General features: G+C 36.6%; 1 protein-coding gene across 2 annotated transcripts in view; it reads left to right on the top strand.

The window, feature by feature from the left end:
- ZFC3H1 (zinc finger C3H1-type containing) overlaps positions 1 to 11,983 on the top strand; it is a 49,689-nt gene extending 37,706 nt beyond the window's left edge. For both annotated transcript variants that reach the window (XM_060112276.1, XM_060112277.1), the window contains exons 25-35: positions 966 to 1,071; positions 1,154 to 1,352; positions 1,942 to 2,036; positions 5,597 to 5,707; positions 5,979 to 6,083; positions 6,215 to 6,380; positions 7,502 to 7,602; positions 9,870 to 9,971; positions 10,610 to 10,649; positions 10,905 to 10,967; positions 11,097 to 11,983. In XM_060112276.1, coding sequence (XP_059968259.1) covers positions 966 to 1,071; positions 1,154 to 1,352; positions 1,942 to 2,036; positions 5,597 to 5,707; positions 5,979 to 6,083; positions 6,215 to 6,380; positions 7,502 to 7,602; positions 9,870 to 9,971; positions 10,610 to 10,649; positions 10,905 to 10,967; positions 11,097 to 11,234 — 1,226 coding nt within the window. In that variant the 3' untranslated portion in view covers positions 11,235 to 11,983. The remainder of the gene's footprint in view (positions 1 to 965; positions 1,072 to 1,153; positions 1,353 to 1,941; positions 2,037 to 5,596; positions 5,708 to 5,978; positions 6,084 to 6,214; positions 6,381 to 7,501; positions 7,603 to 9,869; positions 9,972 to 10,609; positions 10,650 to 10,904; positions 10,968 to 11,096) is intronic.
- Positions 11,984 to 26,439: the final 14,456 nt, after the last annotated feature.

Consider the following 26,439-nt stretch of genomic DNA (forward strand, 5'->3'; position numbering starts at 1 on the left):
GATAATTGGTCATCCAAGTGGAAATGCTTGTTGGCAGAAGGAAATAAGGAAGTGCACCTTAAATGGACAATTATGGATAGAGAAATGGATTTGAAAGTTATCAACATAGAAATTTTTGTATTATATAGTGCTTTACAGTTTTTAATATGCACTCCCAGTAAGTTATTCACCAGCTGAAGCTATGAGATACTTTCTTTGAGGAAATGGAGATTTTAAAGTATAGCAGTAAGAGGTAAAAGGGAGAATTGAGTCAGTGAATGAGACCAAGAGAAAATATAAACAATTTCTTGGAAGCAGAGGCAAGAAGAAATTAAAAAGAAGAGGAAGAACATTATCAAATGCTAATCAGATAAAATGAATGTAGAGATAGATTTGTTTAGATAGGATCCTTATAAGTGAACTTCAAAAGTGCTGTTTCAGAATGGCATTCATTTTTAAACTCAGCAGTTCTGGGAAGTCATACCACCTTGGGCAAGGAGGAAATGGTGACAGTTGTGCAAAGTGAAACAGTGGAGGACTTTTCTCTAAGAAGTAGCAAGATCGAGTAAAGGACTCTTTACAAAGGGAAAAGTGTTTGAAGGAGTAAGGAAAAGATCTAGTTTAGGGGGAGATGTTTCAATGGCTGTCGTTCAGCAGAGCAAGGCCTCTTGAAGTGGGTCGGAGAAAGATGAAAAGGTAATTCATTCTTTAATTTCTTTGACCTAATTTTTCAGGAATTTAGTATAAATGCAAAGATTCAAGAGCTCATATTGGGTGTTTTATTCTTAACAGGAAAGTGAGGGTGAAAGATTCAATTTTAGGAATTTGGAGATATCTGAAATACCTCCTTTGGGTGAAAACCAGGAGTTTAGTAAAGGTGAATAAGATATAGTCAAACAAAAGAATAGGCTACCTTAGAGTTTAAATAACACAGTCACATAATTCATTTTATGTTTGATTCATGTTATTGTGGTGTTTTTGGATAGATGCGGTGAAAGCTTGCACAGATGAGAGCCTTACTGTTGAGGAAAGAGTAGAGGCTTGTGTTCCACTTTACACAAACATGATTGTTCTGTACCAGCTTCTTGAGAGGTAAAACTTAATTGACAAGCAGTTAACCTCATATTAAAAATTGATTTTTTCATGTGTTTAAATGTGTGTTTTTCTTCTTAAGGTATGAGGCTGCGGTGAAGCTTTGTAAATATTTATTGGAATCATGTCCCATGAACTGCCAGTTGTTGGAATCCCTTGTTGCTTTATATTTGGAAACAAATCAGCACGACAAAGCTAGGACAGTGTGGCTTACTGCATTTGAAAAAAATCTTCAGAATGCAGAGGTTTTTTATCATACGTGCAAATTCTTCATCTCGCAGGTAAAAAAAAAGACTCATAATTATTTTTTTTTCATAATTCTTAAATATGATATTTTTATGTTTCATGTTTATTCATCCTTTAAGATGTTTCAGGCATCAGCCTCTCCAGGATGCTTTTACTGATCCTTTTTTGCCCTTTGCAATACTGTTAGGTATTCCTTCTCTTTCTGCCATAATGCATAGTTCTACCACTGCACTTAATTACATTACATTGTAATTTTGCTTATAGCTACTTTGTATACTATTCTAAGAACTCCTAGATGGCAGGGACCATGTCTTATTCTGATTTAGAGCTCCCCTACCCCCAACACCTAGCACAGTGCCAAACATGTAAATAGAGCTTAATGGCTAATTGGTGAAATTGGTGAGTGAAACTTGAGCTTGTGGTATATTGGGTGTTAAACTGTTTAATGTTTAGTTCAATTTGGAGATCAGAATACAAAAGTCATCTCTACCTCCACCTACTCAAAAAAACCTAATCTAATCAGTGGTTGGGAGGGCGGTTGGGGGGAGCCTTTTCCTTCCTTGAAAGATTTTAATTAAACATTGTAAGCCTAATGTGTATCCCTCCTCTCTGTTTTAAAAATAGAATCGAGGAGATAATCTTCTTCCATTTTTGCGGAAATTTATCGCATCCTTCTTTAAACCTGGGTTTGAGAAGTATAGTAACTTGGATCTGTTTCGGTAAGTTTGTAGAACTCTTGATTTGTAGAGGAATGAGAAATAGTGTAGCTCAGTGGAAAGATTACCAATTTCTTGGTGGATTGATTATATTTTAGACTGATTTTTTTTTTAAGACACTTGAATACCCTCTTACAGAATTGTTATAAGGGCAGTAGAATTTAATAAAAATGGACACAAGATGTAAAATGTTTTGCATTCTTTGGATTAAGAACACTAAATTTATGTTAACACCGTGGTGATTCATGCTTTTAATTACTGCCATTGTTAATTTTAGCAGTTAATACTGTAGCAACAAATTATCCTGAGACAATCTCAGTGATTTTCGAAAAAATGAGTTTTAATTTATTGGATTGGTGATTTTAAAGTGAATGTAAATAATATGCCTTTTAAAAAAAAGATTCTGAAGAGAACTGCTTTAACTTCTGAAAGGTTGTTGAGTAAGAAACTTTGGAGAATTCTGTTCTCAACCATCACTTTCTCAGTAGCTTATATAGAGTTCTGTATTTACTACCTTTATTTGTTCCCTGTGAGTTCTTGTTCTAACAACAATAAGAGGCCACAGAAGATCGTAAAGAGTGAGGTTTTTTCGGAGGCTTTTAAAGTTCTCTTTCCTTCTTCCTCCTCATCTCTCTGTAGGGATCAGCGAACTTTTTTCCTTAAGGGCCAGGTAGTAAATATTTTAGGCTTGCAAGCCATATGGCCTGTCACTACTAGTCAGCCTTGCTTTTGTAGCAAGAAAGCAGCCATAGACAGTATATAAATGAATAGGCATGGCTGTGTTCCAATAAAAGTTTATTTATGAAGATAGGTGTAGTTTGCTGATCCTAAGTAAAACAGCATCAAAAGGAAAATATTTGTCATGACATACTTCTTTATTGTATTTTAGGAAGAACTGAGAGAAGAAAGGTCTAAGCTGGATACCTCCTTAAAAAATATTCTTGTGGAAAATACTAAGTGAAGATAGAGTCTTGGATTTATATATGCAAGTCTAATGCTTGCATACATTTTTCTCTTCTTAGGTGCTCCCTCCTTGCACCCACCAACAGTATAGCAGTGTTATATAAAAACATATTTTCAAAAATAACCCACATTTTGTTAAGTCAGTGGTCTATCCACCCTAGAATATTTTGTGAACATGGCAGTTTTATTTGAGATTTGGCAAAAAGTTTGGGTCACCATTCTTTACCAGACTTGAGTCTTTACATCTGTCCTCTTATGGTAGGTAGACAGTTTATTGACATAGTGATTTTAGTACTCTTCCTGAAAGTCTTTCTGCTTTGCTACATATAGATTAACATCTTATAATTAATTACAAGAGAATAATTTAAAATGCAAATTAATAGAGAAAAATTAAACTGTGGTATGAGAAATTTAGAGATTGTTTAGCTTCCCCATGCTGACTTTCTCCCTGTTTAAATTAGATTGCTTTAACATCTCAGACTTAAGCACAGGATAAATTCAAGGCTGAACCAGACTTTTAAAGATTTGCTGGTTCTGATCTTCCCTTCAGCATGGAGGTAATTGTTTTAGCTTTGAAGAAGATGCTGCCAGTTTGTGCCATGGTCAAAGATCTTCAGATCTTCTTGATGTCAGCTTAATGAAGCAGAATAAATAAGTGACAATAAAAATGTGAAAGTGGGCTACCTCCAAATAATCTTCTCATTATTTGCTAAGTCATCTTGCTTTATTAATTTTTTTGTGTAAAGTTATAATTCATAATTCACCAAGAATTATGAGGAAAAGCTATCCTGTGCTTAGTTTATTTAGACAATTTGAAGTCCTTATTTACAGAGTATGCATTTCTATTAACTTAGGAAATCTTTGAGTCAAATATTAAAGAGAATGGCAGTAAGTGAGAGAGTTTTCAGCATTGCCATACTTACTTGGTATTGATAGAAATTTTTTTAATTTTAAAATAAAAGAGCCGAAGCTCATTAATAGGAGAAGTCAGTGCTCTTAATAAGTTCAAAATACTTTTTTATTTCATGAGTAGAAATTGTAAAGCAAAGTATGTAGAACTGTAATATTTATTTAGAATTAGAGTCTGTCATTTCTCTTTCTATATAACATTTAGTATAAATTTTATACTGGAAAATTTTTTTTTTAATTTTAATTTATTTATTTATTTATTCATTCATTTATTTATGGCTGTGTTGGCTCTTCGTTTCTGTGTGAGGGCTTTCTCTAGTTGCGGCAAGCGGGGGCCACTCCTCATCGCGGTGCGCGGGCCTCTCACTATCGCGGCCTCTCGTTGTGGAGCACAGGCTCCAGACGCGCAGGTCTGAGTATTTGTGGCTCACGGGGCCAGTTGCTCCGTGGCATGTGGGATCCTCCCAGACCAGGGCTCGAACCTGTGTCCCCTGCATTGGCAGGCAGACTCTCAACCACTGTGCCACCAGGGAAGCCCCCTATACTGGAAAATTTTATGTGTAAAATTTAGTATAAATACAGACAGAAAGATCTAGATGGAGTAATTTTCGTGTGTTTCAAATCAATTTGAAGACTAGTAGATAACCATAAAAGTTAACTTGGGGATTTCATTCACCTTACTGAAGTTGGCATAGGGATAGTCTTACATAGATTAGATTTAAAGTTATCTCTTCTTACTTACTGCAGTTTTCAGTTGAGAAAAGTCAATATTCTTAGAAGTTAAGTGATTAACTCATGGTAATACAGCTAGTTACGGCCAAGTCGGGATGATAATCTGCCTTCTAGAAGTAGCATTTCTTCCCTTTCTTACGGCCCCCAGCAGACAACCTCCCCCACCCCAGCCGCCATACAGCCTCTCTAATCCATTAAAACTTAGTTCCTTGAAATAATTGCTGAATTCACTGTGAACAGTTATACTAGGTTGTCATTTTCAAAAATCAACGTATTTCCCTTAAAAACATTGTTCCTGAAGATGCTGGTAATGTTATACACACAGATTCAAATATATTGGGAAACCTGAATTACCAAAGTAAAATAGATTTTTTTTACTGATTGGCTTCTTAGAGCCTTTAATATCCTAATATGTGTTGTGGCTTTTTAAGAGGGGGCTTTAATTTGCGGTATTTCTCAATCTTATTTGATCATAGACCTCTTTTTGACAAGTGCCTTATGGGCCAATATGTTGTAGAATACGCTTTTATATCATGTCTAAAATTAAATGTAGAGTGGTATTTGTGTATGTGAGGGAGAAATTGTTTTCAGATATCAAGTTTTATAAAGAATTTTTTTTTCAAGGAAGTACAGATTTTGTGGGAAAATTTTAGATACTTGGTAGTCTCATTTGTTCTCTGTTTTTAATTAGGTTTCATTAGATGATTATGGTGGTTTGTTTAATTTGGACTATAAAATTTTAAAAATTCATTTTAGAAGAGTTATTCAAGTAGGTATAAGATAATAAATATATGATGCTAGAGATGTGACCAAAGCGGTATCATATACACATGAAAATAAAGTCTCATTACCGTATAAAAATATTTCAAGGAAGTTTTAGTTGAAACAGGATCTTTTTTAAAAAAAGCATTAGTAATCCATGTGTACATAGGCATAATTTCAAACATTTTTTTCCTCAGGTATCTCTTAAATATCCCAGGACCACTTGATATTCCAGCCCGTTTATGTAAAGAAAATTTTGATGATGAAATGTTTAACCACCAAGTTCCTTATTTGTGGCTGATATACTGGTGAGACATTATCTACTGTGGAGAGAAATGTTGCATACTAGGCTTGCATTTGTTATTTATTACTGAATTACACTGTGTTAAAATTAACCTGTTGCTAAAGTCATTGAAGCAAAATTTAAGGGATGCTAAGGTTTATACGTTACTAAAAAAAAGAAAGATCAAAAGAAGGATTCTATTGTAATAATATCTCTAATGTTTATACTTTGTCATTCCTTTATCTGATCGAATTGAGCTGTAGACATACAATGTTTTCCTTCATTTTTCTAAACAGCCTTTGTCATCCTCTTCAATCAAGTATTAAAGAGACAGTGGAGGCATATGAGGCAGCGTTAGGGGTGGCCATGAACTCTGATATAGTGCAGAAGATTTGGCTGGAGTAAGTTTAATTCCTCTTAATAAGAATGGGATTTGAAATAAGAGGATATGGTTGGGGAAGGGGTGATGAGCTTTCTTGTTAGGGAACTACTGGCTTAATTATTCTAAATTATGATGTTTTTCTTTTGGCAGTTATCTTGTCTTTGCCAATAATAGAGCTGCTGGATCCAGAAACAAAGTCCAGGAATTCAGATTTTTTACTGATTTAGTGAATAGATGTTTGGTTACAGTCCCTGCCCGATACCCCATTCCTTTTAGCAGTGCTGATTATTGGTCCAACTATGAATTTCATAATAGGGTAAGAATTTAAAACTTATTTTCTTTAGATATTTATACAAAAGTAGGGGACTTAAATGATAGCAAAACTCCTGTTTAATATCGAGAGATTTTCCTAGGACCACTTTACTAGCATTTACTGTTGTTCTTGACCATGTTTTCTATTTATCTCTTCAAAATCTAGGCACAGAGCCCTTTAAAGTTCAGTTAAGATAAAATGTGCATATTGATTATCTTCTATTTAAGAAAATTTAGCATTGAAGGAAAAGTGAAGACATGTTAAGGTTTAATACATATTAAAGAAGAGAGATCAAAAGAAGTAATTGTAATGTCAGTAATGTTTTGCTTGAGTAATTGGACATTTTACTGAATGAAAAATTCCATAACTTCAAAATAAGTAAGAATGTGCTTACATGTTGTAGCTGCTCTTTTTATCAGTATTTTGTCAAGCAGATATAGCTATTCATAGGACATAAGAAAGCTGAAATCAGATGCTGTTTGGAATTTTAAGAGTAGAATCTGGATAGTGATATATTTATAAGGTCATCTTCTTATAGGCAGTGAAGCAAAGGGTTTTTAAAAAATTGGTTTATTTTCAGAGACCCCTTTTATTCAGTGCATGTAAGCTAAAAGCTCCTACTAAAGCTCAGTATAGACAAAAACATCTCTGTGTTTTATTTATTTATTTTTTTTGGTGGGGTGGTTTTGTTGTTACCGGGATAACCAATTATTATGCTTTGTACTTCTATGCCATTCTTTATCCCAGGATCTCAAACCACTTTATGGACATTAAGTCATTTACACACGGGCATTCCATGAGCAAGATGTGGCAGGTATTATTAGCCCTATGACTTGCCCAGCTATACAGCAAGTAAAGGTAGACTCAGGAATGAAAACCCGGACTCCTGGCTTCTTGTCAGTGTTCTCAGTCCATGGCTCTCGTCACTAGACCATATTTCCTAATTCGTATTTGGAAAGTCACTAATATAATTAATGGCAGGAACTATAACTCACAGCATCATACATTGTTATAATTTATACATTCATGTCTTAAAGACCATTTTGGTTTTCTCATTAAAACACACAGGTAACTGGATTTCACATTTTGTTGTATTCCTTTCCCCACCTCCCCAACCTTCACAGGTTATTTTCTTTTATTTGAGCTGTATTCCAAAGACCCAGCATTCCAAAACCTTGGAACGGTTTTGCTCAATTATGCCAACTAATTCTGGACTTGCACTGAGGTAAGAAAAAATAAAATTCTCAGCTCAATTGTATAGGCTCTTCATATAAAATTATTCTTGAAAACTTGCTAATAGTCTGCTCTTTGGCTATTGCCTCATTTCCACTTTAATTTCAAAGCTGTTAAGCAATATGTAACTATTGGTGTAAAAGTCAATGTGGAGATCTAGTCACTTCAGAAAACTGCAGATTATAAGGGGGCATATAATTCAAGTAAAGTTCACCTGTGTCCCCTAAGCACATACCATCTGTCTGTAGTACATGCATTATAAGCACAGAGCATGTTTTGTGCAGCAAAGGAATATTACTTAAGAGGTTTTTAAGTGTTAAAGAGATAAGCAGCCACCCATGTATATTTTGGTTACTATGACTTTTTTTTTTTTTTTTTTTTTTTTTTTGGCTGCATTGGGTCTTTGCTGCTGCATGCGGGCTTTCCCTAGTTGCGGCGAGCGGGGGCTACTCTTCATTTCGGTGCGTGGGCTTCTCATTGCGGTGACTTCTCTTGTTTCCGAGTACAGGCTCTATGCGCGTGGGCTTCAGTAGTTGCGACACGCAGGCTCAGTAGTTGTGGCTTGTGGGCTCTTGAGCGCAGGCTCAACAGTTGTGGCGCACGGGCTTAGTTGCTCCACGGCATGTGGGATCTCCCCGGACCAGGGCTCGAACCCGTGTCCCCTGCATTGGCAGGCGGATTCTTAACCACTGTGCCACCAGGGAAGTCCCGACTTTTTTTTTTTAAATTAATTTATTTTATTTTTTATTTATTCTTGGCTGCATTGGGTCGTCACTGCTGTGTGTGGGATTTCTCTAGTTGCGGCGAGCAGGGGCTACTCCTTGTGGTTTGCGGGCTTCTCATTGCAGTGGCTTCTCTTGTTGCAGAGTATGGGCTCTAGGCCTGCGGGCTTCAGTAGTTGTGGCACGTGGGCTTCAGTAGTTGTGGCACGCGGGCTCAGTAGTTGTGCCTCACGGGTTCTAGAGCGCAGGCTCAGTAGCTATGGCGCGTGGGATTAGTTGCTCCGCGGCATGTGGGATCTTCCCGGACAAGGGCTCGAACCCGTTTCCCCTGCATTGGCAGGCGCCACTAGGGAAGTCCTACTATGACTTCTTTTCATATACGTCAGTCATTCTCAAATATTAGCATGCATCAGAATCTCCTGGGATAGTTATTTAAAATGCAGATTCCTGAGCTAGAGCCCTCAAACTACATTTGGGAAACACTTATCCAGGCATTTCATACGTTGAATTAGAATAGAATATTTTTTTTAGAGCATTTCTTTGTAGTTTTTCTGCTCTGATAGAGTAAAACCCATTTCAACCTTCAGGAATTGTGCTTTCTGATTCAAAAAGGTACACTGCATACTAAAGCTTTGGCTTCTACTTGTGCTGTCATTTCCGCTGCATCAGTTGTGTCTTACGTTTCTAAGCTTGTTTTATGGATTTTAAGGTGCCTAAAATAGTTATCAGATATTCCTTTGTGTTCTAGAGCATTTACATTCCACTTAGCATGTATGTAGGAAAATGATATAAGAGACTGAAAAAAATTCAAAAGCCTAAGAATGTGATAAGAGTAACAAAATAATGCCATAGCGTTTTATAATAAAAATTTTTAGTAAGCATGCTAATCTGCCAAAGTTAATTATAGAAATTTGTATTATAAAACATCACCTTTGATAAAACATGTGAAATAGAAAATGTGCTGATGTTTTGAGTAGTTTCTATAATGATAGGCATTTTGGAATATAGGTAGTTTAATTGTTGGTTTTGTTGGTAAAGTTCCACTTTTGATACTTCTTATTTCCTTAAGGTCATCCTTGTCCTTTTTTTTTCAGAATAGAGAACTTAATAATTAGTCACTGTACTTACTACATTTTAGCTCAAGAAACATTCACAATTAAGTATACTGTGTTTAATAAAGAAAGAAAAATACCAAGAAATTGCACTAATATATCAATTCATTATTTTAGAAAATTTACGGGGAGGGGGAATGTGGAGTGTAATTTGGAGAGAATGCTTTAGTATCCTTTAAGAATACGTCAGCCTTATTTTAGTTTGTTGAAGATGGTACTGGTCTTGACTGGACCTTTTGCTAGTTTGCATGTTTCTTTCCCAGGGTAATTTTTGTAAGAGGCATTCTACAAATACCTGCTGAATAGTCTTGATAGAATTTAACTGACCAAAAATTATGCTTCATCGAACATTCTGCTCATAGAGCTCATTTGGAGTTCCCTATACTTGCAATGCTTTTGTTCATTTTCCTGAATGTACTTTACAGGCTACTTCAACATGAATGGGAAGAAAGCAATGTTCAGATTCTGAAACTTCAAGCCAAGATGTTTACATATAATATCCCAACATGCCTGGCCACCTGGAAAATGTAATGCAACAATCATGTACATGTTTTTATAGCTATTGCTTTTATTTATAAGGTTTGCTCCAGACAGGTAAATCTGAAATGACATCTATTGTTTCCCCCCGGAGAGATCTCTCTTCTAATTTAGATTTGTTTTTGGCACTTGCTGAGGTTTTATACCAAGAGTGAAGGAGTGCTCATTAACAATTGCCTCTAAAAGTAAAATAGATAGTTTTAATTTTCCTTGAAGGAGAACATATAGATAACAATACTGTTATCAAACAAACAGATCTGCTATACACATATTAAGACTATCTCTTTTGAAATGCGGGGTTTTCCCCTATTATAATCTGATGTCTTCTTTCTTTTAAAGGTGTTAGTGCCAAGTATTTTTTTTTACTAGTAATTATGAATATTTTTCATGAACGTTATTTATGTTCAAAACACTGGCCTGCTTTATTATTGTAAAGTTGATAAAAATTGTTGAATTTTTCTTTTCACTATAGGTTACCCTCCTTGGAAATTTAGCCTGTTACTTTCAGGAAGTTTTGTACTCAGATTCCCACAGTCAGTATTCTGCCAGTGGTAGTATCTCATTTTGTTCAAAGATATATAAATTTTTCTTTTCCTTTTTCTATATTCCTTTTTTTTTTTTTCCTTAGAGCCATTGCTGCTGAGATTGTTCTAAAGGGACAAAGAGAGGTAAGCCATGATTGACTATCAGATGGGTTGCTTTTTTTTTTTTTGAATAGCTATTCTGCCCTTTTTGTTGACTTCTCAATTTAAAAGGATTAAAGCATAGAAGTTAACATCCTAAGAACTCTAAATGTTTGAAAACTCCAAAATCCAGCATAACCATGTTGTCTTGAATGTTGTTGTACCATTCAAATAGTTAGGATTATGAAGGTGTTTTCCACCACATTTCCTGATGGAATTGTATATATATCTATCTTATAGGTCCACCGTTTATATCAGAGAGCCTTACAGAAGTTACCTCTTTGTGCATCACTGTGGAAAGATGTAATGCTTTTTATCTTTTATTTCATCTTGAAGTTTTCCTATAAATTTTCTGCATGTGCCATATCCATTGATGTGGTAATGCTCAAAATCTAGCTAAGTCTTACTTCTATGCTTCCCTGTCTTTTACAGCAACTCTTGTTTGAAGCATCAGAAGGAGGTAAAACTGATAACCTGAGAAAACTAGTTTCCAAGTGCCAAGAGATTGGAGTCAGCCTAAATGAGCTCTTAAATTTAAACAGTTACAAAACAGAAAGCAAGAATCACTGAACACTGGGTGCAGTCAGTTCTAAGTCCTTATAATTATTGCCAAAAATTATTTGAATGATCCTTCAAGATTAGGCTGATCCCTGGCTAAGGTCTGTGTAAGGCAGACAAGCATTACTGATCATATCAAGTCCCCTACAATATCCTATCCTCAAAACCGGAAGCAATGAACATGACCCTCTTCGCTTGGATAAATGAACTTCCTGTTTGGCCTGCTTCTAGGCCCTGCCAGATTCTCATAACATCATGTACGTAAGTATAGTTCCTCAAAGTGACTGACATTTATTTTCATTTTGCTTTGTTTTTGTTTTTATTTTTTACTTTTCCCCCTTCCTTTATGTTGTGCTACTCCTGATTCACTTGACACTCTCTGATGCCTGAGAGATTCTTGTTTGGGATTTAATTTCCAGGGCTGTGTTTACAGTAAAAAGCCGGCAGTCCCTTTTAGTTTTTCCTCTTTAAACCTTTTGAGATTCTTCATTTCAGGATTTAAAACTTAAGCAGTCCATCTTAAGGAAAGTGTAACTGCCATGGCCACAAGTCTGCTAGTTGCACTTGAATGCTCTAACAGGGTTGTTTATTGCCCTTTCTACGTTCTGGACTCCTTGCCGAGACTGTTTAACTTGAAGATTAAAGAAACTATTGCAAATGCCAGTGCATCAGAACCTAAGAGTGGTCAAATATTATGTGCAATTTTTTTTGTAAAGAAATTTTAATTTATAATAAAGTTTAACAGTTTAAAGAACAGTTAATATTTGAACTGCTTTGTATTGCAATACTACTTTGTAGTATTAAAATTGTTTATAAAATATTTTTAATATAAGTTAACTTTTTGAAAAATGTTGCTGTCTTTATTCACTTTTCACATTCCGGTGGGAAAGGGTTGAAGTAGGAGATATGGATATTCACTATAACTATATCAGTACTTTTTACTTTGAACTGCTTTCCCATAAAAACATTCCAGTGTCTTTTTAAATTCACGAGAAGATGGGTCCTGTTCTATTTTGAGGACAATGAACAGATAGGCTTGCACTATCATTAAATTCCTTGTTCTTATGACCACGGTGTTTAGAAAGTATCTCCCAACTATAGTTTGAATGATTTGCTTAGCGACATGCGGTCTTACATTGAATATCAATATGACCAAATGTAAAGGTGACTTTGTTTTTGTTTTGCTTTGTTTTGTTTTGTTTTCAGTCTGTAGTGGGTTATTTGCGCTTGGTAGAAAAATTGTTAATGACACACACACTGCCACAAATCTGGTCTTACAGCTACAATGCAATCTAATTGTTGAAGACAGAGCAACAGCCCCATGAAATACTAGGCAAATTTGTACATCTGTACATTTTTATAATGCTTAGTTAAAATAAAGCCATGTTTTGATGCTCTACTAATGTGCCTACCAGACAGTGCATATTTGGCTAGTAAGTGCTGTTTGGTGAGGTCAAGAACAGAACCCATTTGTCTAGGGTCTTTCATTAAACCAAAAAGAGGCTGTATGGTTTTTATCTAAAACCAAAGAAACTTGGGTGGAAGATAGTAATCCCAGAGGGGTATTCCTCCATTGTATGCATTTAATTATTCAACCTTGAAAGCTTTTCCTTCCCTGATTATTTGAAAACCACTGTTAGGTGCTTGGAAAAATATTTCCAGTCTGTCTCCCCATAGTGTAATATTTTTGGTATTAATTGAAATGTCTCAGTAGTTTTTTGGAGACTGCTGAATTTTGAACTTTTGTAAATTCTAAAACCTACCATTTGTTGCATTAACAATTCCATCAGCAGTAACGTTTGTCTCTTTTTAAAAAAAAGAATGCAACTGCAAGATCCAGCCATGCAGGCTGTACATTGTAACAACTCCAGAGGTCCCAGTTCACATGCTCACAGTCATGCAGGCAGAGGCCTTAGCATATGTTAAGCAGCTGTTTCCTTTTTGATCAGTTGTCGTATTGCTACTTAAAATCATGAAGCTATCTTATAGAAATTATATTGCCTTAGAGATAATGTCACCTTTTCTTCCTGTCATTTTACAGACTCACTTTAACCTCCACAAAAGAATAGCAAGCACTGCTTAACGAGTGAGGTATATGTTCCTGTCATCCTTCCATATTCACTTTTACTTTCTTTTTAATGAAGTACTTTGAACAAGTAATAATTAGAATATTAGAACTTGGGGTGAAAGTTGATAGTTATTGTAGTAACATGAATATAATATTTAACATTATGACTAAAGTCTTTCTTTGGGCAAAGAAATGTTATACAGTGAGAAAAGATTGGTCATTGAGAACTGCAGTTCCTTAAACTCTCCCACTCCTGTGGGGGGGAAAAACACAAAAGAGGCATCTTAGGCTATGGGGTTTTATCTCCAATAAAGGAAGTGGTGTGGCAGATTGCGGTGTATTTTTATGTGTTTTTCTTCATTTTAGAGAACAGCCTAATATTTCTATTTGCCTTTTAACGGAAAGTGGACCTTGTAACATTGTTGTCACTGGCTTATCTAAGGCGGTTTGCTTTCAATTAAAGGGCATATAAACCTACATCATAAAGCAAGCAAGAATCTCCAGGTGCAACATCTAAGAACTAAAGGCACTAAGCAGACAAGCAAAAGCTGACAACAAATGTAGAGGGACTTTATTGAAGATTGGAGTTTAAATATTTATTTTTCAAGGTTGTTGAAAAAGTAGGAACATGTGGCTATAATACAAAGCAGGACCAATATTCTTGCTTAAAGCTGTCATGTTTTCACAGATAGGTCATAATTTCCTTAAGTCTGCTTTCATATCTCTCTGTTAACATTAGTGCGAGGGAAGAATGGGGAAATATGATTTTAGTGACCTTGCAGGTTTGGGGATTATGCCTGCAAATGTATCATTGCCCCTCAGTACAAATTAACAGTCATCATACAGAGCATTTTGGAACAAGAGCTTTTCAAGAAAAGATAGGCTTCTAAGGAACATTTTTTATATTCTTTTTTGTCCTTCACAATTTCACAATTGGGTCTCTATCTTTTCAAGTCATGGTACTTTTTAATGTAGGTCACAGAGCTGAGCTGAAAAAGAGGTGTTTTTTTTTTTAATTAAAAGAAATTTTTTTAGGGCTCTATTCCATACGCCACCAAAAAATGCCCTCACTTTCTGCAGGTGTTCTTCAGTTGTGTGCTCACTGTTTCAGGGGCCAGTGAACAGCCACCTAAGGGTGTGTGGCCCCTCCCTACTCTCATTCCCATCTTCCACCACCACTCACATAGCCTTTCCTCAGTAATCGTTAGGTGATACTTTTTGAGTACTACTTGATTGAGATATCTGCATTAAATGTGAAAAGAGCTTTTCATTTTTTTCTCTCTGACATCTTTGAGGTAGGTAATAGAAAGCTGTGTCTGTCTTTCATAGATGGTGAAATGGCTATTGAATTTGTTTCCACTTTTCATTCAGTGACCTTGAAAAGAGGGACCCAACAACATGTTTTCAGAGGCCCCATAGTGGAGAGTCAGGCATTTTTTCATTCCAGAATCAATTTGACCCCTGTGCTAAGACACTCTCAACACAAGGATGAATAGAGGTCCCTTAGTCTAACAGAACAGAAGAGTATATGCCAAGGAAGCATTTCCAAGGGGGCTCCAAATTTGGGGTTGGAGGTTGGGAAAGTCTTCCCAGATAGAAGTGGATTATTGGCTAAGTCATAAAATAGAAGGATGAAAACTTGAGGCAGGTAATACTATTTTCAAAAATTATGTGGCACTTACACCTAAATGCTGTAGGATGATTTGCACTGTTTAAAAACCTGTGGATTTTTAAAAACCTTCTAAGGTATTTGTGGGGAGGAAGGTGATCTTGACGTCTTACTCTTCCGCCATCTTGAAGCTCCTCCTAAAAACCTTCTAAAAAGCTTCTCTGGCTTTGTGCTAATTCGTGCACAACCGACAGTTTGTTAGACTTGATGACATTGTAAGACATGTGAAACTCCACAGCAGCCACACGGGTCCAGAAGAGAGACCTCTTGAGGCATATTGTGCTTCTAAATCCATATGAGCGTGATTGAGTAGGGGTCAATCTTATCAGGCCCAATTTAAAAAGCCTTGACATAGAAAGTCAAATTGGAGTTACAACTGCTGCTACTAGTTTTTTCCTTTCTTTTTTCCCTAACTTTGGGTAATGTATGAATAAAATGCTACTTTGAACATTTACTAATATCTGCAACTTGCAGAGCCCTGTTTCATTCCCAGCCAAGGCTATAAGGTATAGTCTGTGACTCTTATGAATCATGGTTATTTTTCTATTTATATAGAAGAACTACCTGGAGATGGCCCAGTCTTCAGTGCTTTAAACTGATTTTTCCAAATGACATATTTTAGCCCAATTCCAAAAATATTTCAATTGACGTGGAACTCACTAATGCCAGGAATAAAATAATTCACTTGGGGAGCAAAAAATTTTGCATGAACTTAAAAGGAATATATGCTTCCTGTTTTCAACAAGGAAGCAGAAGATCTGAAATATTCAAGGCCAATTTGGTCTTAAGTGATGTGACTGTATGGCGAGTGCTGTTGGGTCTGAATTTTTTCCTCCAGTTTAAAGACACAACTGCATAGAAGACAGTGAATAGACTGTTAAGAATATAAGTCTGGGGCTTCCCTGGTGGCGCAGTGGTTGGGAGTCCGCCTGCCGATGCAGGGGACACGGGTTCGTGCCCCGGTCCCGGAAGATCCCACATGCTGCGGAGCGGCTGGGCCCGTGAGCCATGGCCGCTGAGCCTGCGCGTCCGGAGCCTGTGCTCCGCAACAGGAGAGGCCACAACAGTGAGAGGCCCGTGTACCACAAAAAAAAAAAAAAAAAGTCTGTTGTATCACAGCTACCACATAGAATTATGAATATTTTGCTTTTATGCAAAGCTTTTTAGTAAGTTTTGGAGCCCACCCAAAACAGAAACAAATATGATTCTTCAAGGGCATCATCAATGAATTAAGTGAAAGCCTGAATCCAAACATGAAAGCTATTTGCACAGCTGTTCTAAAAGAGAATATACTGCATTTGTCCTTTACTTGGTTATTTTAAAGCTTCAAGATTGAATATCAATTCAGCCAAGATCAAAGGTGGGTTTACAATGTTGTTTGGTCTATCAAGCAAATTAAATCTTGCAAATGTTCTTACCTAGTGATGTAAGACTTATGAAAGAGAATAATAGCCAGCAGCCTAAGGGAGCTGAACCAATTAGGAAGGGTGATAGAGGAGTTGGTGAGCTGTTTGCATTAATGGAGGTAATCAGGACATCTTCTGCCAAGGCCAAAACAAACACTCAGCTTGGCACATCCTACAGTCAAAATTATGAGACTGCCTGTGGATATATTTGGCACTTTATGCTGGTTGAAATGGAGCTACAAAGAAATAGAGGAGTGTGAACCATTTGTTGAGTAATGAAAAAAGCATATCTAAAAGATCTGGATATTAGATTTAGCTCCCACTAGCTGTGTAATCATGACAGGACATTTCATTGCTTCTTATCTGTTTCTACATATACAAAATATGGAAATATGAGTACTTACCTCAGGGGTGTTGAGAGATCATATAATAGAAATTATCTTTAAAAAAATAAATAATATTTTGAGTTTGGGATCATTTTCCAAAATTTTGAGGGCAAAGAGATGCTATAAAATAACAATTTGCTTTTTTTGGACATAGTTTCATTGCCATCAGTTGGAGCATATGACTCTACCAATAGTCAAGCATGAGTTAATTGCTGTCTAATTAAAAAACACAACAGAGATCACTGCCATCTAAATTCAGTGGTTCATTCCTGATGTTATTACCTAAAATAACAGGTAAGACAATCCGTTAGCAGATGGTCTTAACTTTTAAGTCAAAAGGGTCTATATGAAGACTCTATTTTTCAAGTCTGAGGATTCTCAGCATGTTGGGTGGGCTCTTTTTATGGTGTCATGGAGGATAAAGACCACTCCTTAATTCGGAACTCAGTGTTCACGTGTTCATGGATCTAGAAAGAGCATTCGTTGCTCGTTTAAGTGCAGAGTAGCCAGTAATCCAAGCCACTTTCCATACTTTTTATTGGAATTGCTTATGAAGGGCATGGCAGTATTGACCAATTTATGTTTACTTATGCTTCCAGGCAAAAGTAATAAAATGACCTAATCAGGCAAGAGAAATTGCATAAAGTTTGCATGATCCCCAAGCTGGAAGACAGCCCTCCAGGAACATAATCTTAAGAGTAGAGAATTGCCTTATTTTTAACTATGATTTTACTTTTTATTGTAATGAGGCCAAATCTGGTGGGAGCTCTGGTCCCAGTGGTGGAAAAAGATAAAAAATCACAGAAAGTAAAGCAGGAGGTAATTGGCAGCATTGACTTTTGGTGACTGATTAATGCAGTACCGAATAAAAGCAATGTGATCTAGCAGGGGGTGGGAGAGGAGAGTCTGAGTAGAAATAGCCAAGAGTAAAAGAGTAAAATCCAGGGCTTCCAGTATATTGTAAATGAGCCTCCTATGTTAGGACTGGCAAATGAAAATAGCAGTGGCTTAGATAACCAACAAGGACCTACTGTATAATATAGGGAACTGTACTCAATATTTTGTAATAACCTATAAGGGAAAAGAATCTAAAAAAGAATATGTATATGTATAGATATTTAACTGAATCACTGTGCTATACACCTGAAACTAACACAACATTGTAAATCAACTATTAAAAAAATAAAATGCAAAAAATTAAAAATAAAAATAAAAATTTAAATTGGCTATAAATACAAAAAAGAGAAAAAAAGAAAAAGAGGAAGGAGGAAAGGAAAGGAGGAAGGAAGAGGAAGGAAGGAAGAAAATTTCTCAAGTAAAAATCTAGGCAATGTGGCAGGAAGGAAGGAAGGAAGGAAGAAAAGTTTCTTAAGTAAAAATCCAGGCAATGTGGCACTCCCTGGTGATAGAGGGTCTAGGCACCTTCTGTCTTGTTGCTGTCTTGTGTGATCACCATTCCCAAGAGAGCTGCCACATATGGTTCTGGTTGTCATGTCCTGCACATGGTCAAAGCCCATGATCGGCTAGCTTATCAAGCATCCTAGGGCACTGGTTGAGTCGGTCTGGAGGAAGGAGGGTCTTTTTCTAATTCACAAAAAGGGACCACCTGGACCCCAACTTCTATGGGGAGGGTGGGCCTTTTTCTGAATTGCACAGAGCAGTGTCGTGGTCCTGATGGTTCAAGTTGGCTTTTCCAGTCCCAGGCCTTTTGTTCACATTCTGTTTAGCAGGAAGGAAAAACAAGGAGAAAGACAAACCTCCTCTCTTAAGAGTACTTCATAGAAGTTAAATATAACCATATCCACTTTTGTCCCGTTCTTCTGACATTTGGCCACTGCAAGGGGTGCTGGGGAATGTAGTCTTTATTTAGGTGGCTATGTGGACAGCAAAAATTCAAGGATGAAGCATAGAATACATATTTGGGGACAGCTAAACATCTCTCCCACACCATCAAATTAGAGTAAACAGACTATAGAATGAGGTTAGTGGCTTGAACCTAGTTCTGATCTCTAAATAAAACTAATGGTGAACCACTAAAATCCCTTCCAGTTTTATAATCCTACTCTATAAATCTTTAGTTTGGAATAGGAAAACAGAAAGCACATTTCCCAGACTTAGCTGATTAAAGTAGGTTCAGGGATGGGCATTTAATAACTAATGCTTAGTTGAGAGGCCTTAGTCTATATCAGACACTGTTCTAAGTGCTTGAGTTTGATTAACTTATTTAAATTCTTATATCAGCCCTATGAGATATCATTAAAATCCCCATTTTATAGATGATAAACTGAGTCACAAGAGGTTAAGTTACTCAACTGAGACACAGTAAATGACAAACCCGGGAAGTTGACTTCTGAGTGCATGCCCTTAGTTGGAAACCTACAACCTCTAAAGTGACTTAAGTTGGTTCACTGAGAAGCAATCCTGGGGCCTTTGGGGGAATTACTGAGAAGGAGGCTCTTTTTTTGTTGTTGTTGTTACTAAACTAGTAGAACGTAAACCTGGAACTGTGGCAGCCTGGAACTACTTCAGAAGCAATGTGAAAGCCCATTGGGAATGAGGTCCAGGAGGAAAACGGAACTGAGATGGGGAAAGAGATATTCTGGTGCTAGCAGGATTCACTGTGTCTGAAATCAGATACCCCTAGATTTTTCAGGTATTTAAAATTTTTTATTCTCATCACCACCTCCACCTGCCCCACATACCTTTTTTTAAATTGAGCTTCTGAGATTCAGTAGAGTTGTCTTCTGACAAAACAGTAAGTTAACCAAAATCAGTTAACATTTGTGGACCTATGTCTGAAGATCATTAAGTTGCATCACTGATTAAGACACTAAAGACAGAAGATGGAGTATGTTCTTGGAGCGACATGAATTAAGCAACTTAAGTAGTAACTTATTGAGAGGTATGGAAGAATGGAAAGCGAGAAAGTTGCATATTTAGATATGTAGGGGGTGGGGCTGAGAAGAGAAGACTGAAAATTCAGAGACAACTATCGCAATAATGCTTAAGGTCTCTTTAATTTGCGTTCAACGCCTGGCTACATAGCCTTGGGAAAGTTCACTCCTCTAAGCCAACATTTCTTGTATAAGAGGAGATTAAAACTAGCATTTATATATCTTATTTGAGGTTGTCAGGATAATATGATCATACAGGTTAAGGGCTTAGGCCAGTGCCTGGAACACTAAATACTCAATAGCATTAGCCTTCCGTAGCAGATGTGAGATTATAGAAGCAGTTTGAGGGAAGAAGCCTCAGAAATGTGGGTTAGGGCAGCATTTCAGTATAACTAGAGAAGGCTTGTGGTTGGGGGGTCTAATTACTTTCAATTGCCGAGAGTAATTAAGACCCGAAGAACAAGTTGGGACAAAGAAAGTGGAGTAATCAAGTAAGTTATGATAGATATATATAAAATATCAAGCTAGTTTGGACCTATATTTATTTGGCAAATAAAGTTCCATTGAAGGTTTGGAAACAAAATGGTGCTGACAGACGCGGATAACACTTGCAAAGAGATGAAAGGAAACTATGGCTTTTAAAAAGTTGGAAATTCCCTACTGTGGGAAATGTACTAAAGAGATTACAATGAACTAGGCCTTTTCTCCTCAGTGTGATTCTAGATCTACAGCATCAGGAACATCTGGAAGCTTGTTAGACATGCAGAATCTAAGGCCCCACTCCAGACCTACTGAACTGGAGTCTACGTTTTGATAAGATCCCTGCGTACCGCAAAAAAAAAAAAAAAAAAAGAAAAAAATAAAGAAATGTTGGCGAGGATGTGGACAAAAGGGAACCCTCATGGGCTGTTAGTGAGAATGTAAATTGGTGCAGCCACTGTGAAAGTTCCTCAAAATGTTAAAAATAGAACTATATAATCCAGCAATTCCACTTCTAGGTATTTATTCAAAGAAAACAAAAACACTAATTTGAAAAGATATATACACCCTTATGTTCATTGCAGCATTAATTACAATAGCCAAGATACGGAGACAATCTAAGAGCCCATCAACAGATGAATGGATAAGGAAGATGTGGTACATATGCAAGTTGTTACCTGTGCTTCTGACAAATTGGCTATGGGTGGAATGTTCCAAAGACCCGCTCCTGGAGTTCAATACATTTGCTAGAGTGACTAACAGAACCCAGAGAAACATTTTACTTACTAGATGACTGGTTTATTATAAAAGGATATAACTCAGAAACAGCCAGGTGGAAGAGATGCATAGGGCAAGGTATGTGGAAAGGGCTCTGAGTTTGCATGCCCTCTCCAGACCCTCTCCCCAGATCTCCACATGTCCACCAACCTGGAAGCTCTCTGAACCCCAACCTTTTGGATTTTTATGGAAGCTTCATTACACAGGCTGATTGATTAAATCACTGGCCATTGATGATTGAACTCAATCTCTAGCCTCTCTCCCTTCCCAGGAGGTTGGGGACAGGGTAAGGGAGTGACTGGGGGGTGAGGTGGGAGTGGGACTGAAAGTTCCAACCCTGTAATCTCAGGGTTGGTTCCCACAGCAACTGGCCCCCATCCTTAGATCAGTAGGGGCTTCCCCAAAATCACCTCATTAACATAACAAAAGACTCCTTCAGGGATCTCCTCACTTAGGAAATTCCAAGAGTTTTAGAAGCTATGTGCCAGGAATGGGGAACAAGACCAACTATATATTTCTTATTATAAATCACAATATCACACCTTCTAAGAAGACTAACACAAGAATTCAGCTAAAACATTGAGAATTGAAGTTAGCCATTATTTGATCTAACTTCTCCTTCAATATAATGGATTTTCTTTGGTATCCAAGACTTCTGATAAATGAATCTTACTTAGATTAAATCCAACTCTGTCTCCCTGAATTATTCACCATAGGTTCTTGTTCTCTGAAAGAGTAGTTCAGCTTACTCTATGACTGCCTTTCAAGTGCTATTAAATAAAAATGCAAGTTTTAATACTAGGTCTTCATCTTTGTCCTTAGGGAGTCACTTAAATACCTTGACTCACTGTTTCTTCAACTGCAAAATGGCAAGTCCTACTTTGTTCATGTCATAGGGTTTTTGGGAAAGTAACAGTAACCATTTATTAAATATTTACTATGTTCTAGGTACTAATGAGAACGTTATACACTGAGTTATTAATACTCCTAATCCTATGAGGCTGGTGGTATTATTCCCATTTTACTGAGAAAGTTGAGGCTGAGAAAAATTAAATAACTTGCCCAACTACTACAGAGTCATAGGACTAGGATTTGAACACAGTTCTGTCTGGCAGCAAATTCCTGGACTAATCATTTTACTCTTTGGCCTGCTATGAAAGAAAGTACTTCATAAATTTCAATTATTCAAATATTTCAAATGATTTCCTTTAGCCTTTTCTCTGGGTGAAACATTCTCATTTTTTTCAGTTATTCCTTGAAGAACTATCATTTCCCCAGCCCATATCATTAGATTCACTGTCCTCATGGAGTAGCATGTTTTTAAGGTTCCCACTTAATACATCCTAACTAGAATGGGAAGTGATGTCCTAATGTGGCTAGAGTTAGGAACAATATTCCACAATGCTTCTCCAGCTAATAACATGTATGTTCTACTTGCTTCTGAACCCAGACAAGCTAAAGCTTTGTTATCATCCTCCTCAATAGGCTGCAAGGGTCAAACATGCTGGAACTTGTGTCTGAAATGAATGAATCAGTGTAGAATCTGAGCTCAACATCTTAAGAAATGTCCATAAGGAGGATATTGAAATAGGAGTGTCGTTACAGAGCCCCGACCACTTCACTTGCAAGGAAAACCTACCATAACCTTAGTGTATTTTAGGGCCTCTGTCCTGAGAGAGAGGGTTGTCAGTGTTTAGTGAATTGGAAGAACATAGACCCTCTTAACTACATAGTTAAACTGTAAAATAAAATTTCCAAATGCTGAAGAGCAAGAATGGACCTTATATCATCACAAGGAGCCCCATTTATTCATCTAGGGCTTATTCTCTTGTTGGCCAATGGGCCCCTGAGCTAAATGCAATGATAAGATTAATTTAAAAAGCAAGACATTGTTATTTTTTCAAATGTTAGAGTTTTCTGGTTCAAAATGAACCAGGTGTTGTGAATTTTACTACCTTTTACTACCTGTCCTTTCTACTTTTGGCCAGAACAAAATGAAAATGTTTTCTATTTCATGTAAGAATGATTTTCTCCAGTAACAGTTGTGAGAAAAAGTTATGTGCAAAAACAACCGGGCTTCCCTGGTGGCGCAGTGGTTGAGAGTCCGCCTGCCGATGCAGGGAACACTGGTTCGTGCCCCGGTCCAGGAGGATCCCACATGCCGCAGAGCGGCTGGGCCCGTGGTCCATGGCCGCTGAGCCTGCGCGTCCGGAGCCTGTGCTCCGCAACGGGAGAGGCCACAACAGTGAGAGGCCTGCGTACTGCAAAAAAAAAAACAAACCACTTAATATATTTTTATATTAAAGTGTCATTCAAAACAGTTTGTAGTAGATGGCATATGAATAGAGGAGCTGAAAATAATGAGTTTTATTGATGTAAATTGTTGAACGCTAAAGCAAAGGTAACTCCTCTCTTGAGTAAGATCTTTAAGTTTAAGATGTGTCTTTCCAGAGAGAGTTTCCTTGGGCTCTGCATCTAAAGTAACTTGCCAGTTACTCCTGTCATGCTGTTCAGCTTCATTTCCTTCATTCATGTTCCTATCATATATTTCCTTGTTTATATTTGCTCATTGTCTATCTCTCCTCTACTGAAATGTAAACTCCAGACCATATTTTATTATCCCCGTGCATAGAACACTCCACATAGTAAGCACATGATACTTGCTGAATGAATGAATCCGTTTTAAAATCATAAAATTGTTAACCATTTACTCTAAGCTAGCCCACCAGTTTGTGTTCTTTTGTTTTGTTTTTGTTTTTGCTGTTGTTCAGCCTGTCAACAGTTTATTATATCTTCTCCATCCACTGTGGATTTATTTATTTGGATGTGATTCCAGTCATTCTGATTTAGTGTATTATAGCAGAGAGTATTTATCAGATACTTAACAGAGCAGTGTTTGGTGTGAGGTGTATTATAACTAGGTTTTGCTAATAAAGTAATAGAGTTAGTGGATTTTTAAAGAAATAAGTCAGAGTGGGTTTTTTTTTTTTTTTTCCTTTAAAAAAGTCACACCACTGACTTGCGTTTTCTTGAGTGGGAGAGAAAGGGAGGGGTGGGCTGCCAGGACATTCCTAACTTTAGGTACCCAAAAGCAAGTACGTGGTGAAGAGAGTCTGAGATCCACCGCTTCTGAGGCAACTTTCGTATCAGCTGCCTGGGCTAAGAGGTATGAGATTAAGAGCAGTGAGATTATGTTATGGCCCTTGTTTCAGCTGAAGACAAAGTGTAGACTGCATAGTAGGATCCCACTGGATGCCTGTTAAGTAGGTTAGGTTGAAGCACGTGATTATATCTGATGGATGGGTGGGAAACTCAGTGCCAGGTAGGTGCTCAGTCGATATGGGTTCATCTTGGCAATAATGCTGAGGCTCCAACTACTACTTGATGGTTTCATTTTACAATTTGTACGGGCAGAGCAGGAATCATCATCGAAGCTGGGCGGGTCTAGCACTAGGTGTTTAGAAAAAACATTTCATTTCTTATGTTTTGGGGGATGAGAACTAAAGGGGAATAGTGTATTTCTTTGTGCCCTGAGAATCACATGTATTTATCTTTTGGCCTTGACATGGTCATAAAATATGTTTTCTTTAAAGGAAAAATGTATGGAAAACTCATGCTCATGTTGAATGATTTTAGGGTTGATTTGTTATTTATACATTTCTTTCTAATGGTGTTTTTTTCTTTTTACATTGCAAAAGAAGTAGATTCTGGCTATGAAGTCCAAACTATCACTGGGGAAAATAAACTTCACCAAGTCATTTGTCATGACAAAAATGGCTTATCAGTCATAGTTAAAACAATCTAGGAGTTGGTAAAGATATTTTGATTTGTTCTTGTGAAAGATTTACTTCTTAAGACAAGTCCAGAATACTTAAAATACTGAAGTGCAAATACTTAGATAGCAAATGTAACTCAAAACTCAAAAACATTTAGGAGACCATGTATTTGCCTATGGGCTCAATAAAACACTTGAAAATATTTTGTTTTATAGTCACACATTTTATTACAAATTTCTTTTATTTTGTACCTAATAGAAAAGCAAGTTTGGAGTCTATTTACAAGTACTATATACATTTACATATATTACATACAGTTAATGAATTTAAAGAAAATGGGCAGAGAAACACAATATATATGGAAGAATATGCCACTGTACATGGTTTATTATCATGGTCCTTACTATTATTGAATCTTTACTATAGTAATAAATACAGTTCTATATTTACACATCTTATAAAACATCTCATAAATGTATTTTTTTCAATTCCAAGTTAAAACATCTGATCAAAATAAACATGCTTATATAAAAATAAATCTACCTAACAGTCTTTTGGTTTGGATGTATTGAAGCTAATGTACTATAATAGAAATTATGAATTAATCTTTTGACCTTTAGTATTTAATAATTTTGCCTTGTACAATACCTAACACATGTATTAAATATGGAATAAGCAGAGAAGTCATGTTCTTGACATCAGGTAGGTTGATCCAAAGACAACATAGCTAAAACCAAGCTAAATAAACAGGATAATATATTACCAAGTTCCTGTTGAGTCAAAAGTGGTTTCAGACATTGTTGCTAAAGCTACTAGAGGTACATGTGAGAAGTTATGTCAGTGGATTTAGTTTATGCTGTGTCTGCATTTGATTGTTACCTTATGATGCACATCAGTTTGAATCAAGTGATAAAGCCTCCTGTGAAAAACATGCACTCACCCAGGGGGAAAATAATCCCAGGTTGCTTACCGTCTTTTCTGCGTATGTCCATTGCCGGCAATGGAGTTTTCTTCGAACCTCTGGGCACCAAGGAGTTAAAAATGAATTAGACAAGAAAACCTCATCTGTACATCACTGCCTTCATGGCAATTTATGAATTTAAGTTCATTTTCCTTTCAAAATATTTGTAAGCAGTTTTATTCCACTGAGGGTGGAACCATCTAGTGCTGATACATAAAACCTAGCATCTCTAAAAATGATGTGACTATGAATGAATTAATAGTGCCTTATGTTATCCATTCACAGGGGGTATTGGTGACCTAGAAGGATCCTTTCTGAGGAAAGGTGAAGCAGTACTAAAACATCTCCACATGGTCATTAAAATGAAATCCTACTGGTCACAACCGTTACTTAGTAATGTAGGCCATTTAAAAACTCTTATTTTCCTAATACCTCCAACCATATATGAAGGGGTTTTCTGGTTTAAAACCCCTTTCGTAAGCAAGTGAGTTGAAAAAGAATTCAATTGAAATCATGGAGAATTTTTTGAACATTTCAATCTGTTTTTAAAATATTTATATATATTTTAGGCTTACCTGAAGAGTGTGACTGAGTTATATAGCTGAACGAGTTATATAAGCAGCATTTAGACTTATTTTTCACTCTCTTATATCAATAATTATCAGCGTTTTGACACTGAGAGGTTTTTTTTTTTTTCTTTAAATCAAGTTTCAACTCAGCTCTTTTTAGTTACTGCTCTGATATACTCAACCTCACATTTTTGGGTTTTCAATTTTTGAAAACTTTCTCTCACATATTAA

The sequence above is a fragment of the Mesoplodon densirostris genome, chromosome 11, assembly GCF_025265405.1.
Source record: "Mesoplodon densirostris isolate mMesDen1 chromosome 11, mMesDen1 primary haplotype, whole genome shotgun sequence".
NCBI lineage: Eukaryota > Metazoa > Chordata > Mammalia > Artiodactyla > Ziphiidae > Mesoplodon > Mesoplodon densirostris.